The sequence below is a fragment of the Dipodomys spectabilis genome, unplaced genomic scaffold (genome assembly GCF_019054845.1).
Source record: "Dipodomys spectabilis isolate Male_0828 unplaced genomic scaffold, ASM1905484v1 ptg000480l, whole genome shotgun sequence".
Taxonomy (NCBI): domain Eukaryota; kingdom Metazoa; phylum Chordata; class Mammalia; order Rodentia; family Heteromyidae; genus Dipodomys; species Dipodomys spectabilis.
The window spans coordinates 2,168,476-2,182,790 of NW_024871157.1; the positions used below are offsets into that span (position 1 = coordinate 2,168,476).

General features: G+C 43.9%; 1 protein-coding gene across 1 annotated transcript in view; it reads left to right on the forward strand.

The window, feature by feature from the left end:
* Atp2a2 (ATPase sarcoplasmic/endoplasmic reticulum Ca2+ transporting 2) overlaps positions 1 to 14,315 on the forward strand; it is a 43,073-nt gene that overhangs the window by 11,796 nt on the left and 16,962 nt on the right. The window contains exon 5 of the mRNA XM_042669003.1: positions 1,541 to 1,679. Coding sequence (XP_042524937.1) covers positions 1,541 to 1,679 — 139 coding nt within the window. The remainder of the gene's footprint in view (positions 1 to 1,540; positions 1,680 to 14,315) is intronic.

The following is a 14,315-nucleotide window of genomic DNA, read 5'->3' on the forward strand; positions in this document are numbered from 1 at the left end:
ACCTCCATAACCTTGAGCAGCCCATTAGGTTCTACTTGATGTGATCTTGAAGGGTAAGAAGTGAACTATCATGATTTATAAACTTAGAGGGGAGAAAATCTTGAAGCTTGTTTCACATTGTACATCAGTTGAAGAGCAGCAATGATGATAATTTATTCTTCTAATAATAACTTTTGCATTTAGACTGAAGCCCTTTACAATATTGACCTTATAGTTAAACGGTCTAGTACTTGTTCATTGAAAGATGATGGAGATAAACTAAAGGAAATTTCATCATGAGATCCCCACATGTAACATCTGCTATACTTTTGCAGGGTTGCTTGCATTAAAAGTGAGGCACTCAGAATGGTAGCTTTGGTCATTCAGCTTTAGGCAAGTTTGAGTCCTTATCTCCAATTTCCAAATTGGGAAGAAAAACTGACTTAAGATTGATAATGTTAGTATCTGATGCTGAAAGTAATACATGCGTGCCTGGAGGTACTGCAGAGAATTCCTGTGATATCCTTGTCTTTATCATTAGAATGATAGCTCTTAGAATTTGTGACACCATATGACTTACTTTCAGTTCTTCTTCCATAGCATTTACTGTGTGCTAGAACATGAAGCATTTTACTAAAGCTTAATGCTCATGACCCTTGTGTTGAGGTACTGTTTGCTCGGCACACCTAAGTGCTGTGGAGAGCCTCAGTAGAAGCTGCACTGATTTTTTTTTTGGGGGGGGGGGGGTCCGGTCATGGGGCCTGAACTCTGGGCCTGGGTGCTGTCCCTCAGCTCTTCAGCTCAAGGCTAGCGCTCTACCACTTGAGCCACAGCACCACTTCTGGCTTTTTTCTTTGTGCTTATTTGGTGCTGAGGAATCGAACCCAGGGCCTCAGGCATGCAAGGCAAGTGCTCTACCACTGAGCCACCTTCCCAGCCCCAGCTGCACTGATTTTCATGTGCGTGTGTGTGACTGGATGTGACAGGGCTAAGGACTGTAGTGTATACTTTGTAATTTATCCCCTTTTGGGGGGTGTGGGGAGGTTGTTTTTTGAGACAGTATCTTGTGGTATAGTCTAGGTTCAACTCAAACTCTGGATCCTTCTGCCTCAGCCTCCCAAGTTCTAAGATTACAGATGTAACTATCATCCTAGCTTATCTTTTCATATTTAAGTAATTAATTTTTGTGTTGGTACGGGCTTGAATTCAGGGTCTGGATGAGCATTTTTTTTGCTCAAGGCTAGTGCTCTATCACTTTGAGCCACAGCTCCATTTTTAGCTTTTTGGCAGTTAGAGATAAGAGTCTCATGGACTTTTCAACCTGGTTGGCTTCAAACCACAATCCTCAGATCTCAGCCTCTTGAGTAGCTAGTATTATAGGTACCTGGCCTAAGTACCCTTTTAAAATATTTATTGCCTTACACTGTGAATTAGTATAAATGTTACTAGTGTACTTTTGTCTTTGTTTCCTTTTTAAATGAAAGGAAGTCCTTTGGCTAGAACTTAAAAGTTAAAACTAGCAGATAGTGTTTGCTAGTAACCTTTGGTTTCTTCTGCACAGGAGAGGAATGCTGAAAATGCCATAGAAGCCCTGAAGGAGTACGAGCCCGAGATGGGCAAGGTGTACCGCCAGGACCGCAAGAGCGTCCAGCGGATTAAAGCCAAAGACATAGTTCCTGGTGACATTGTAGAGGTTGCTGGTGAGTCTTCTTTTTGGATTATTAAATTTCTGAACGTAGTCCTTTTCTCAAAGCTATATATACGTATATATATACGTATATATATATATATACATATACATACATACATATATATATATATATATATATATACGTATATATATATATATATTTTGTTATTGGTTTTTGTTTTGTTTTTTTTTGCTAGTTCTGGGGCTTGAGCTCAGGACCTCTGTGCTTGCTGTCCCTGAGCTTTTGTGCTCAAGGCTGGTGCTCTACTATTTGAGCCACAGTTCAAGCCAGAGCCAAAGCTCTGGCTTTTTCATGGGTAATTGGAGATAAGAGTCTCACAGACTTTGTTGCCAAGGCTGGGAAATGATCAAATCAGGAAATTGATATAAACAGGAATGTATAGACCTCATTCAGGATTTACTGTCAGTTTACTAGCAAAAATGTAAAGGAATTCTGGTGGTTATAAAGAAAATAGGTCAGAAGGGGGAAGGCTAGAGATAAAAAGGGACTTTTAATAGGCCAGGCAAGAAATGAGGGCAAGAAACAAGGACAATAGCTTTAAGGATAACGGACATGGTGGTTTTGTTTGCTTTGCTTTTGTTGGTCATGGGGCTTGAACTCAGGGCTTGGGCGCTGTCCCTCAGCTTTTCAGCTCAAGGCTAGCGCTCTACCACTTGAGCTACAGTGCCACTTCCTGCTATTTCTGTTTATGTGGTGCTGAAGAATGGAACCCAGGGCTTCGTGCATGCAAAGCAAACACTCTACCACTGAGCCACCTTCCCAGCCTATATTTCATGTTTTTATGAAGTCTTTAACTTAAACTATTAACTTACCTCTGTCTCTTTGGTGTAGGATTCTGGTCAGGTATAGTTTGGAAAAATGAACCTTTTGACTAAATGCAAGGGAACAGATTTTTATCTATCTATCATCTATCATCTATCTACTTATCTATCTACCTATCTACCTATCTATCTATCTATCATCTATCTACCTATCTATCTACCTATCTATCTACTTATCTATCTACCTATCTATCTATCTATCATCTATCTACCTATCTATCTACCTATCTATCTACCTATCTATCTATCTATCTATCTATCTATCTATCTATCTATCTATCTACCTATCTATCTATCTGAAGCAGGTGGAGCCGGGCGCTGGTGGCTCACACCTGTAATCTTAGCTACTCAGGAGGCTGAGATCTGAGGATCGAGGTTCAAAGCCAGCTCGGGCAGGAAAAGTCTGTGAGACTCTTAAAACTACTAGAAAGCTGGAAGTGGCGCTGTGGCTCAAGTGGTAGAGCACTTGCCTTGAGCTGAAGAGTGCAGGGATAGTGCCCAAGCCCAGAGTTCAAGCCCCAGGACCAACCAAAAAAAAAAAAAAAAAAGCAGGTTAAAAAAAGCTGCCAAGTGAGCCACAGCTCCACTTTCGGGTTTTTGCTGGTTAACTAAAGAGTCTCATGAACTTTCTTGCTTGGGCTGGCTTTGAGCCATAGTCCTCAGATCTTGGCCTCCTGAATTGTTAGGATTACGAGCGTGAGCTACCATTGCCCAGTTAGGAGGTTATTATCTTAAAATTTGCTTTACTAGCTATAATGTATTCAAGGAGAGATTGTATAAGCAATCTTGTGGGAACCTTAGAAGTAGCTACAGCACTAGCGCTAAGTAACATTCATTTGGCCAATAGAAATATGAAGCTAGTGACCCATAAATTTTGAAGCTGCATTAGTTTAGTGTTATCTTAATGCCAACAAAATATTTCTCTGAATTGATTGGTACCAAAAGTAGCAAAGCTATGTATAGTCTTGTAAGAAGTAAGAATCACTGTTTTTAGATTCTTATAATATCTGCAAATGTTATAAAAGTGATTCAAGCTATGATAGCCAAAAAAGTTGTTTTTTGGAATCTTGGGAAGTTGCTATATGCCTTGGGCTTATTTATTGACTTCTCAAAGGCACTGTTTTTAGGATTGTTTAAAACAAACTTTATGTATCTTGGTAACGTAGGGTTGATGAATAGCACAAGGACATAAATAGCCTTAGATGTCTCCTGTCTTGTACCATGCTCTGGAGTGATTTCTATTTTAAGATTATGCAAGTGATAGAAATGACACAATCTTAACAAAATTGAATATGCTTTGGAGTTTCTATAAGACTATGGTTTTAGGCTAGGCGCTGGTGGCTCACGCCTGTAATCCTAGCTACTCAGGAGGCTGAGATCTTAGGATCACTGTTCAAAGCTAGTCTGGGCAGGAAAGTCTGTGAGACTTTTTCTTTTTTTTTTGGTCAGTCGTGGGGCCTGAATTCAGGGCCTGTGTGCTGTCTCTGGGCATTTTTTGTTGTTGTTGTTGTTGTTGTTGTTGTTGGTTGTGGGGCTTGAACTCTGGGCTTGGGTGCTGTCCTTGCGCTCTTCAGCTCAAGGCCAGCATTCTACCACTTGAGCCACAGCGCTACTTCCTGTTTTCTAGTGGTTTATTGGAGATAAGAGTCTCACGGACTTTCTTGCCCAGGCTGGCTTTGAATCACAACCCTCAGATCTCAGCCTCCTGAGTAGCTAGGATGACAGGCATGAGCCACCACTGATCTCTGGGCATTTTTGCTCAAGGCTAGCACTCTAGCACTTTAAGTTGCAGCTCTACTTCCAGCTTTCTGGTGGTTAAAGTCTTATGGATTTCCTCCTGCCCAGAAGATGAATGCTTGTGTAGGCCTGCACTTGCGCGCACGCATGGTGTGTGTGTGTGTGTGTGTGTGTGTGTGTGTGTGTGTGTGTGTGTGTGTGTGTGTGTGTGTGTGTGTGTGTGTGTGTGTGTGTGTGTGTGTGTGTGTGTGTGTGTGTGTGTGTGTGTGTGTGTGTTTGCTTGCTTAGTCATTGGGTTTGAACTCGGCCGCACGCGTGGTGTCTGTGTGTGTGTGTTTGCGTTTGCTTAGTCATTGGGTTTGAACTTGGCCTGGTCACTGTCCCTGGGGCTCTTTTTGCTCAAGGTTAGCACTTTACCACTTTGAGTACTTCTTCCAGTTTTCTGGTGGTTAGTTGGATATAAGACTCTCACAGACTTTCCTGTGTGAGCTGGCTTTGAATGGTGATTTTCAGATCTCAGCCTCCTAGATAGCTAGGATTACAGGTGAGCCCTCAGCACCTGGTCCTTTAGTTTTAAATAACCCTTTAAAAATACTGAAGGCTAGCCAGGCACCGAGGCTCATGCCTGTAATTTGTTTGTTTTTGTTGGTTGTGGGGCTTGAACTGTGGGCCTGGGCGCTGTCCCTCAGCTCTTCAGCTCAAGGCTAGCGCTCTACCACTTGAGCCACAGTGCTACTTTCTTTTTCTGGAGGTTAATTGGAGATAAGAGTCTTATGGACTTTTCCTAGAATGCTGGATATTTGGTTTTTAAAATTGAAATTTGGAGCCAGGTGTTGTTGGCTCATGCCTGTAAGTAATCCTAGCTACTCAGGAGGCTGAGATCTGAGTATCATGATTTGAAGCCAAGTCCCCATGAGACTCTTATCTCCGATTAACCATTCAAAAACTGGAAATGGTGCTGTAACTCAAGTGGCAGATCGCTAGCCCTGAGCTCAACAAAAGAAGCTCAGGGACAAAGCCCAAGCCCTGAGTTCAAGCCCCACAACCGGCCAAAAAAAAGAATTGAAATTTGGATCCCAGTACAGTTGACTGTAATCCCGTAATCCTAACTACTTTGGAGGCTGTTGGTTCATGCTTTGAAGCCAGCCCAGGTAGGTAGGTCTGCCAAGACTATCATCTCCAATTAACCAGCAAAAAAGCTGGGCTAGAGGTGTGGCTCTACACCAAAGAAAAAATAAACAATATAATTATGTGATTTAAGCAATTTACATAGTGTTGGTGAGACATTGTTAGAATAAACAGTTTTTATATGTTCATAGAAGAGATGTGTTCGGTTGATCATGTTTTGGTGAGATTGTTTCAGTGAGAAGAATGGGGAAATAAGGCCTAGCTAGAGGTACAGGTCTAAGACATGTATCTAGGTACCTGAGGAAGTGATCTTTTTCTTTTTCTTTTTTTTTTTTTTTGGTGGGGATAGGGTAACTCGTCTTAAAGTGTTCTAATATTTAGGCAAGCACTCTGCCACTGAGCTACATCGCAGCCTTTTATGATGGTTTTTGTTACTGTAAATGTAGAAACGGAAACTCTTCATGTTAACTTGTACTTAACAGAGTAAAATAGTTGAAAACAAAAAAAATAGTGTAGGTGTATTACAAGCAGTTTTGAGACGTACAAGCTTTATCTCTTCAGGCAGGATAGCTGAGACTTTGAACTGACAGGTGAGGTACGCTGGGAAGTCTCTCCTGCTCTTGGGCCCTGACCGACCAGCTGACCCGGAAGGCCGACCTGATTTCATGGGCTGGCACCTTCTGACTTCCTGTAACCGCTTTCTCTTCCACTCAGTTGTAACACAGTACCAGTCAAGTGTCAGCTTTCAGTTCTTGCCAGTGAGATTAAAATTTGAAGAAAACAACAATTTAAAAAAACCAGGCTGGGCACCAGTGGCTCATGCCTGTAATCCTGGCTACTCACGGTTCAAAACCAGCCCAGGCAGGAAAGTCCGTGAGATTCCTGTCTCCAATAAACCACCAGAAAACCGGAAGTAGTGCTGTGGCTCAAATGGTGGAATGCTAGCCTTGAGCTGAAGAGCTGAGGAACATGGCCCAGAGTTCATGCCCTATGACCAACCAAAAACAAAAAACAAAAAACCAAGCCGGTCGCCGGTGGCTCACGCCTATAATCCTAGCTACTCAGGAGGCTGAGATCTGAGGATTGCGGTTCAAAGCCAGCCTGGACAAGAAAGTCCATGAAACTCTTCAATAAGCCACTCAGAAAACCAGAAGTGGCACTGTGGCTCAAGTGGTAGAGCACTCGCCTTGAGCTGAAGAGCTGAGGGACAGTGCCTAGGCCCAGGGTTCAGGCCCCACAACCAACCAAAAAACAAACAAAAAAACCAGAAGAAACCACAGGACCACTTTTCCTAATCGTGACATATTAGCCATAGTAAGGTTTTTGAAAAGTAAGCAAGGTACTCAACATTGCCATTACTGGGACAACCATGAATTTGAAAGTAATGGGGAAATGGCAAGGATATAAATTTGGTGGAAGTAGAATGCATTTGTAGGGAATTCCATTGTGTATCTGTCTTATAGAAGTAAAAGGGGGCATAAAAGTATTTGCAATATTTTACTAGAAAAACATTAGAAGGCCATGGAAGTGGAGACTAGTATGGCAGTAAAATGCTGTGACCTTAGAGGTACCTTGTTTATAAACCAGGAGTGAAGGTGTCACCCATTCTTTACGAGTTGTGCAAGTTGAATTAGTAACTATAGAAGCCCTATAGCACACTCAGAGGAAAGCAGCACCTCTACCTATGATTATTCCTATGCAGCCATTGAAAAAAGACACAGATCTGTATGTGCTAATACAGGAAGAGACCTGGTTTTGTTTTAATGACCCATTTTATAATCAGTGCTATTCATAAAGATGTAAAGGTGATAAATACTATTAATGGCTTGAAGTCTGGGGCCCCAGTGGCTTACGCCTATAATCCTAGCTACTCAGGAGGCTGAGATCTGAGGATCACAGTTCAAAGTCAGCCTGGGCTAGAAAGTCTGTGAGACTCTTATCTCTGATTAACAACCAATTTGGATTTATGCTTCTTTAGTATTTTTCCACAAAGAGATTGTCTTCTAATGTGTGTTCAAGGAAGCTACTTTGCAATATTGCTAGTGTAGACTCTTAGGCTGGCGCTCCTGGCAAGAGCCCCCCAGAGTCGGAGGCCCTGTGGTTTGGAGCTTTTTCCTGGTTGTAGAGCATTCACTTTGAGCTGAAGAGCTCAGGGACAGTGCCCAGGCCCAGAGTTCAAGACTCGTGACTGGGGGCGTGGGGGTGGGGTGAAGGGAGGGAGAGAAAAACAATGGTTTGGGGCACTGTCCCTAAGCTCTGACTCAAGGCTAGCTCTCTACCACTTTGAGCCATAGCTCGTGTGTGTGTGTGTGTGTGTGTGTGTGTGTGTGTGTGTGTGTGTGTGTGTCTGTCTGTCTGTCTGTCTGTCTGTCTCTGTGTCTGTGTGTGTCTGTCTGTGTCTTAATTGGAGATTAAGAGTCTCATGGCCTTTACTGCCTGGGCTGACTTTGAATCCTGATCCTTAGATCTCAGCCTCCTGAGTAGCTAGGATGACAGGTGTGAGCCACTAGCACTTGGCTACATGTTTTGTTTTTATAATTTAAAAATGGGCACTGGAGGCTGAGATCTGAGGATCACAATTCAAAGCCAGTCCAGACAGGAAAGTCGGTGACTCTTGTCTCTAATTGACCGCCAAAAACCAGGAAGTAGAAATATGACTCAAAGGAAGACACCAGCCTTGAGTGAAAAAGCCAAACCGTGGTGCCAGGCCCTGAATTCTGAGGAGTGTTAGTTTTAAAACATGAGTATATTTATGTTTTTTTTTTTGGTCTGGTTGTGGGGCCTGAACTCTGGGCCTGGGTGCTGTCCCTCAGCTCTTCAGCTCAAGGCTAGCGCTCTACCACTTGAGCCACAGCGCCACTTCCAGCTTTTTCCTTTTTGCTTATGTGGTGCTAAGGAATCGAACCCAGGGCCTCATGTATGCAAGGCAAGCGCTCTACTACCGAGCCACCTTCCCAGCCCAAAACATGAGTATATTTAAATCCCATGGTTTCTAAACTCTTTGAAGTTTAAAACTTCCATTCACTTCTAGAGTGTGGCAGAGCAATAATTTCCTTTAGGCGACTCTTCCTGTGTTCTTAAAGTATATTCTAAGAGTTTTGTTCAGATTTTCTACAGTAGAGAGGAAAGAACCGGACTGTAGTAAGTGAAGGATGGATTTAAAGAGTCAGGTGTTAAATGGAAGGTAGTTTCTTTCAAATACAGATTATTCTTTATTTAACCTGCCTCAACCCAAAGAGACAAAAAAACAAACCAAAACTGGAATTAAAAATGAGAGCATTCCCTTGGCAAGAGTAAGATCTTCCCGCTGCCACCTGCCCTCGGCCCTGGCAGCCCCGTCCAGGAAACCGTATGGGACGCCGTCATTGGAGCAGCACTGACTGCCTTGCTCGCAGCGCTGAAATTCCCCTCTTCTGAAATGCACACAAGTTGTGGGGGAGGTGTCGCTCAGTGGCTGAGGGCTTGCCTAGTGTGCACTGGGCTCTTGAATCAATCTCAGTGCCGCACATCAAACAATCTTGGGAGCCCTGCTTTATGGGAGAGCCTGATATTCAATCTGCAGACAAAAGGAATGGTCCTGTTGCCAGGCGCCAGTGGATCACGCCTGTCATCCTAGCTACTCAGGAGGCTGAGATCTGAGGATCGCGGTTCAAAGCCAGCCCATGCAGGAAAGTCAGTGAGACTCTTATCTCCTATAAACCACCAGAAAACCGGAAGTGACGTTGTAGCCTTGAGTGAAGAGCTGAGGGACAGCGCCCAGGCCCAGAGTTCAGGCCCCATGACCAACAAAAAAAAAAAGGAATAATGTAGAGTCACTTGGCATGTTATAGAAGTATTTTATTAATTGACCTTTCCTTAGGCATAACTTCTTTTTACTTCTTGGTCTTAACTGTGTATAAAACATGGCGTAGGTTGGTCAAAGTGATGTGAAGGTTCTTCTAGCTAAGAAAACAGTCAAAGTATAGAGGGGTTAGTGGACCAGTTTGCACTGGGTACTGAGGGCTCATGCCTATATCTAGCTACTCTGGAAGCTGAGATCTGAGGATCATGATTCAAGCCAGCAGAAAAGTCTGTTAATTGGAGATAAGAATGAGTTGAACCAGCAAAAAGCTGGAAGTAGAGCTGTGGCTCAAAGGAGAGCTTGGACAGTACCCAGGCCCTGAGTTCAAGCCCTAGAACCGGCACAAAAAACAACCAGTTTGGATTTATGCTTCTTTTTTGTTTTTTTTTTTTTGGGGGGAGGGTTTGGTCGTGGGGTCTGAACTCTGGGCCTGGGCGCTGTCCCTCAGCTCTTCAGCTCAAGGCTAGCGCTCTACCACTTGAGCCACAGCACCACTTCCGGCTTTTTTCTTTTTGCTTATGTGGTGCTGAGGAATCAAACCCAGGGCCTCAGGCATGGAAGGCAAGCGCTCTACCACTGAGCCACCTTCCCAGCCCTGGATTTATGCTTCTTTAGTATTTTTCTGCAAAGAGATTGTCTTCTAATGTGTGTTCAAGGAAGCTACTTTGCAATATTGCTAGTATAGATTCTTAGGCCAGTACTCCTGGCAAGAGCCCCCCAGAGTCGGAGGCCCTGTGGTTTGGAGCTTTTTCCTGGTTTTCTAGTTAATTTGGAAAACCTTTAAAGTATGTGAATTCCTAGGCCCCACTCCAAATTCATTGAACTGTATACTCTTACAAATGGGGTCCTGACCATCTGTAGGTTATAAACCTCCACCCGTCAGCTTTAAATTCCTGAATGTTTAATTGGCTAGAGTTAGAAAAGCAGTTGTGAGGTGGAAGAAAGTTGAGAAGAATTTAAGGCCAGTTTTGAAGGGCTTCCAGAGTCAATTTCGTATTCACTCATTCATTCACCCTTCTCCCTTCCCTCTAGCATTTGTCATTGGAGGCCCTCATCCTTCACTCTGGGGAACAGTTAAATGTGTGCCAATGCACTTTGTGCTTCAGAGACCCCGCGTCTTCATACATTTAACTAGACCTTTAGGGGAAGAACAGTTGGTTTTTATAATACCATTGTATAAATATTTTTCTTGCAGCTTTTAAATATAGTATTGATTCCACCTCACTCTAGAAGATAACTTGTTAATCATTCAGAAAATTTAAGCTTGGATATTTATTGCCACAAAGTGCTACTTTCCTAGCTGGGTAGGTAATTCCTTCCTATTATTCCAGTCTCCAGGAGGCAGAGATGGGAAGATCACAAGTTTGAGGCCAGCCCCTCTGCTGTACAAAGTTGAGATGCTTTCTCAAAACACCAAAGGCCAGAGCTGTGATACAATAAGGTTGAATCTTCAGTAATTTTTTCTTATATTAGGTTGTGGGATTTTGTTTGTTTTGTGCTTTTCCTGGGGCTTAAACTGGAGCCACAGCTCTACTTTCAGCTTTGGAGATCAGTTTCACGGACTTTCCTGCCCAGGTTGGCTTCGAACTACGATTCTCAGATCTCAGCCTCCTGTTTAGGATGGCAGCCATGAGCCACCAGTGCCCAGCTAGCTTGGACTTTCACATGGCATGTTTACTTGTTTCACTGGAGTTTGGGGTTGGGCCTTGCACTGGGTAGGCAAATGCTGTAGCACTTGAGCTATGTCTCCAGTCCTGATACCTGGCATTGTTAAAATAGAATCACTATGTCCATCAGTGACAGTTCAGAAGTGTGACGGTGTTGAGTGCAAGGGCTGCAGTGCCACACAGGACAAAAAAGTCTCAACGTCAGTTACCTTCAGACATCAAAGGAACATCTGAAAATGTTCCACTTAGGGTCATAGTATTTTTTTTTGTTTTTGTTTTTTTTTGGTCCAGTCGTGGGGCCTGAGCTCTGGGTCTGGGCGCTGTCCCTCAGCTCTTCAGCTCAAGGCTAGCGCTCTACCACTTGAGTCACAGCGCCACTTCCGGGTTTTTTCTTTTCTGCTTAGGTGGTGCTGAGGAATCGAACCCAGGGCCTCAGGCATGCAAGGCAAGCACTCTACCACTGAACCACCTTCCCAGCCCCGGGTCATAGTATTTTTGTACATATTTCATAATATCCAGAGACATGTAAAGTTAGATTCATTATGAGAACAGTAGACATTTAAAGGATTCATTTAACTTTGCATCTTTGTGGAACATTTAAATGTTGGAGACTGCTGCATTTTGGATCTGGTTACTTCACTGTCTTGATCATCTGTTGGCTGTGCTTCCTGCAATGTAGCAAGAGCAGAATTGTGTCAGAGCGAAAAGCTTCAGTTGATTTGGTGGGAGCATTGCTGTTGGTTGCATAAGCATTGCCAGCAGGATTTCACCTTCTGCACGTGTCCCAGCGGTCAGAGGCGAGGATGATCTTTGTCTCTGGAGACAGTATTGACAAACTGCTGGCCTGTGCCCACGTTGCCTTTTTAGGCTATACAGTTGTTCCCTGCGCTCAAGTTTAAAGCTCTGAAGTTCAGAAAAACAAACTGAATTGAAGAGATAACTGGTCCGGTGTCTACTTGTTTTTTTTTTTTTGGTCCGGTTGTGGGGCCTGAACTCTGGGCCTGGGCGCTGTCCCTCAGCTCTTCAGCTCAAGGCTAGCGCCCTACTACTTGAGCCACAGCGCCACTTCCGGCTTTTTTTTTTTCTTTTTGCTTATGTGGTGCTGGGGAATCGAACCCAGGGCCTCATGCATTGCAAGGCAAGCGCTCTACCACTGAGCCACCTTCCCAGCCCCTACTTGTTCTTTTATACATAACTAGTGACAATTCATTTGTAAACTAAGTCTGAATTAACTGAAAAACACCATTTGCAATTCCAGGAGGATGATTTGTAAGGATTTTTAGCTGTCTGAGCATACTTCCCAGTCAACGGTGGTTGCCTTTCAGAGTGTCATGGGACAGCTGTCTACACTTAGGGGGTTAGGCCCTTAGGTGGTACGTGCCTGCAAGTACTCCATCACTAAATACAGTCTCAGCCCCTACACTCATTGTTTACTGCCCCGTCAGTTGGGTTCTTTTTTGTGTGGTTGTGGGGCTTAAACTCTGGGCCTGGCCACTGTCCCTGAGCTCTTCAGCTCAAGGCTAGTGCTCTACCACTTGAGCCACAGTGTCACTTCCAGTTTTCCGGTGTTTAATTGGAGATAACAGTCTCATGGACTTTTCCTGACCTGGCTGGCTTTGAACCATGATCCTTAGATCTCAGCCTCCTGAGTAGCTAGGATTACAGGCATGAGCCACTGGCGCCTGGCTTCAGTCTGTTGGTTTTGTGTGTTTGTGCTATGCACAGCAGTGCTGAGTACCTACTATATTCTGAGTACTCTTCTCAGGCTGCGGTGGAACTTTGGCTTTATTTAATTGCTTGAATGTTTGTTGTGGCATTTTACTTAATGCACCTCAAGGAAAAGGGCTAAGATGTGGATCCTTTAAAATCTATTATAAGGAACTCTTTAGCCCAGGAAAGAAGGCTAAATTGTTTAAAATATCTTCAGGTTATGCAAGAGCTTGGTTCATTCATTTGATGATCCAAATTTCCAAAGATAGCGCAGTGTAAGGTGGGAAGTCTCTGCCTGCGTCTCACGTCAGCAGCCCGGTGTTGCCAGCTTATTAATGCTTCCTCACGCTGCCGCCAGCCTCCCCCTGGATTGACATATTGTTGTTTGTCCTCATTGTGGGGTTTGAGTCAGGTCCTCAAGCTTGCAGGCAGGTGCTCGCCAGTTGAGCCCCACCCCCAAGTTACATACTCAGTAAACTGTGTCTCTAAGATAAATCCTTAAAGAAGAATCTGTAGAGTGAAAATACTGTGCTTAACAATGATGCCGTTGGTGATGTGACCGGAAAGCTGGACGCGTAGGTGGACTATGAATCCAAGTGGACTGCTCATGGCTGGTGACAGTGTGTCACAGCACTGCACCATCTACAGGAAGCCGCCTTGCTTGACGTTGGAGTTTGAGTTCATGGCCTTGCTAGACAAATGTTCTGTCGCTTGAACCAGGCCTCCAGGCTTAGTATTTCCTTTTTTAGCAATGTTCCAACAATTTTCTTTAATCTCTGTGTGAGTATCTAATGAGTTGTCTCCAGGGTTTTTGTGCCTCTGACTTTCAAAAACCTGGGAAATTTCTAGACCTTTTGGTCGTGCTATATAAGAATGTTTCCAGCTGGCATCAGTGGCTCACGCCTGTAATCCTAGCTACTAAGGAGGCTGAGATCTGAGGATCACGTTCAAAGCCAGTTTGGGCAGGAAAGTCCATGAGACTCTTATCTCCAAGAAAACAAACAAACAAAAAAAAACAAACCAGAAAACCAGAAGTGGTGCTGTGGTTCAAGTGGTAGAGCGCTGTGGTAGAGTGCTAGCCTTGAGCTGAAGAGCTGAGGGACAGCACCCAGGCCCCATGACCAACAACAACAAAAAAATCTGTTTCCAGGGCTAGGAGTGTAAGCTTAGTGGTAGAGTGCTTGCTTAGCATGCATAGATGAATCTGGCTTCCATTCCTCAGTAGGGGCCAGGCCCTGAGTTCAAGTCCTAGGACTGGCAAGAAAACAAAAAGAATCTGTTTCCCATATATCCTTGCTAATTCAGTCTTAGTCTTTTTTTTATTGGTCGGTTGTGAGGCCTGAACTCTGGGCCTGGGCGCTGGGCCTGAGCTCTTCAGCTCAAGGCTAGCGCTATACCACTTGAGCCACAGCCCCACTTCTGGCTTTTTCTGCTTATGTCATGCTAAGGAATCGAACCCAGGGCCTCATGCATGGGAGGCAAGCACTTACCACTTGAGCCACCTTCCCAGCCCCTAATTCAGTCTATTGTTGTTTTTTAGTTTCATGTTTAGAAAGTAGTTTCTGTAATAATTTGCCTTTTTTTTTTTTCTGAAATAGCTTTATTTTTCACTTATCTAGTGAGATTATTCAGTGTCACTTAGAAGAGCTATATGCTGGTCATGGTGATAAATGCTTGAAACCTCAGAACCTCAGCACTTGGAGGTAGAGTCAGTTGCATC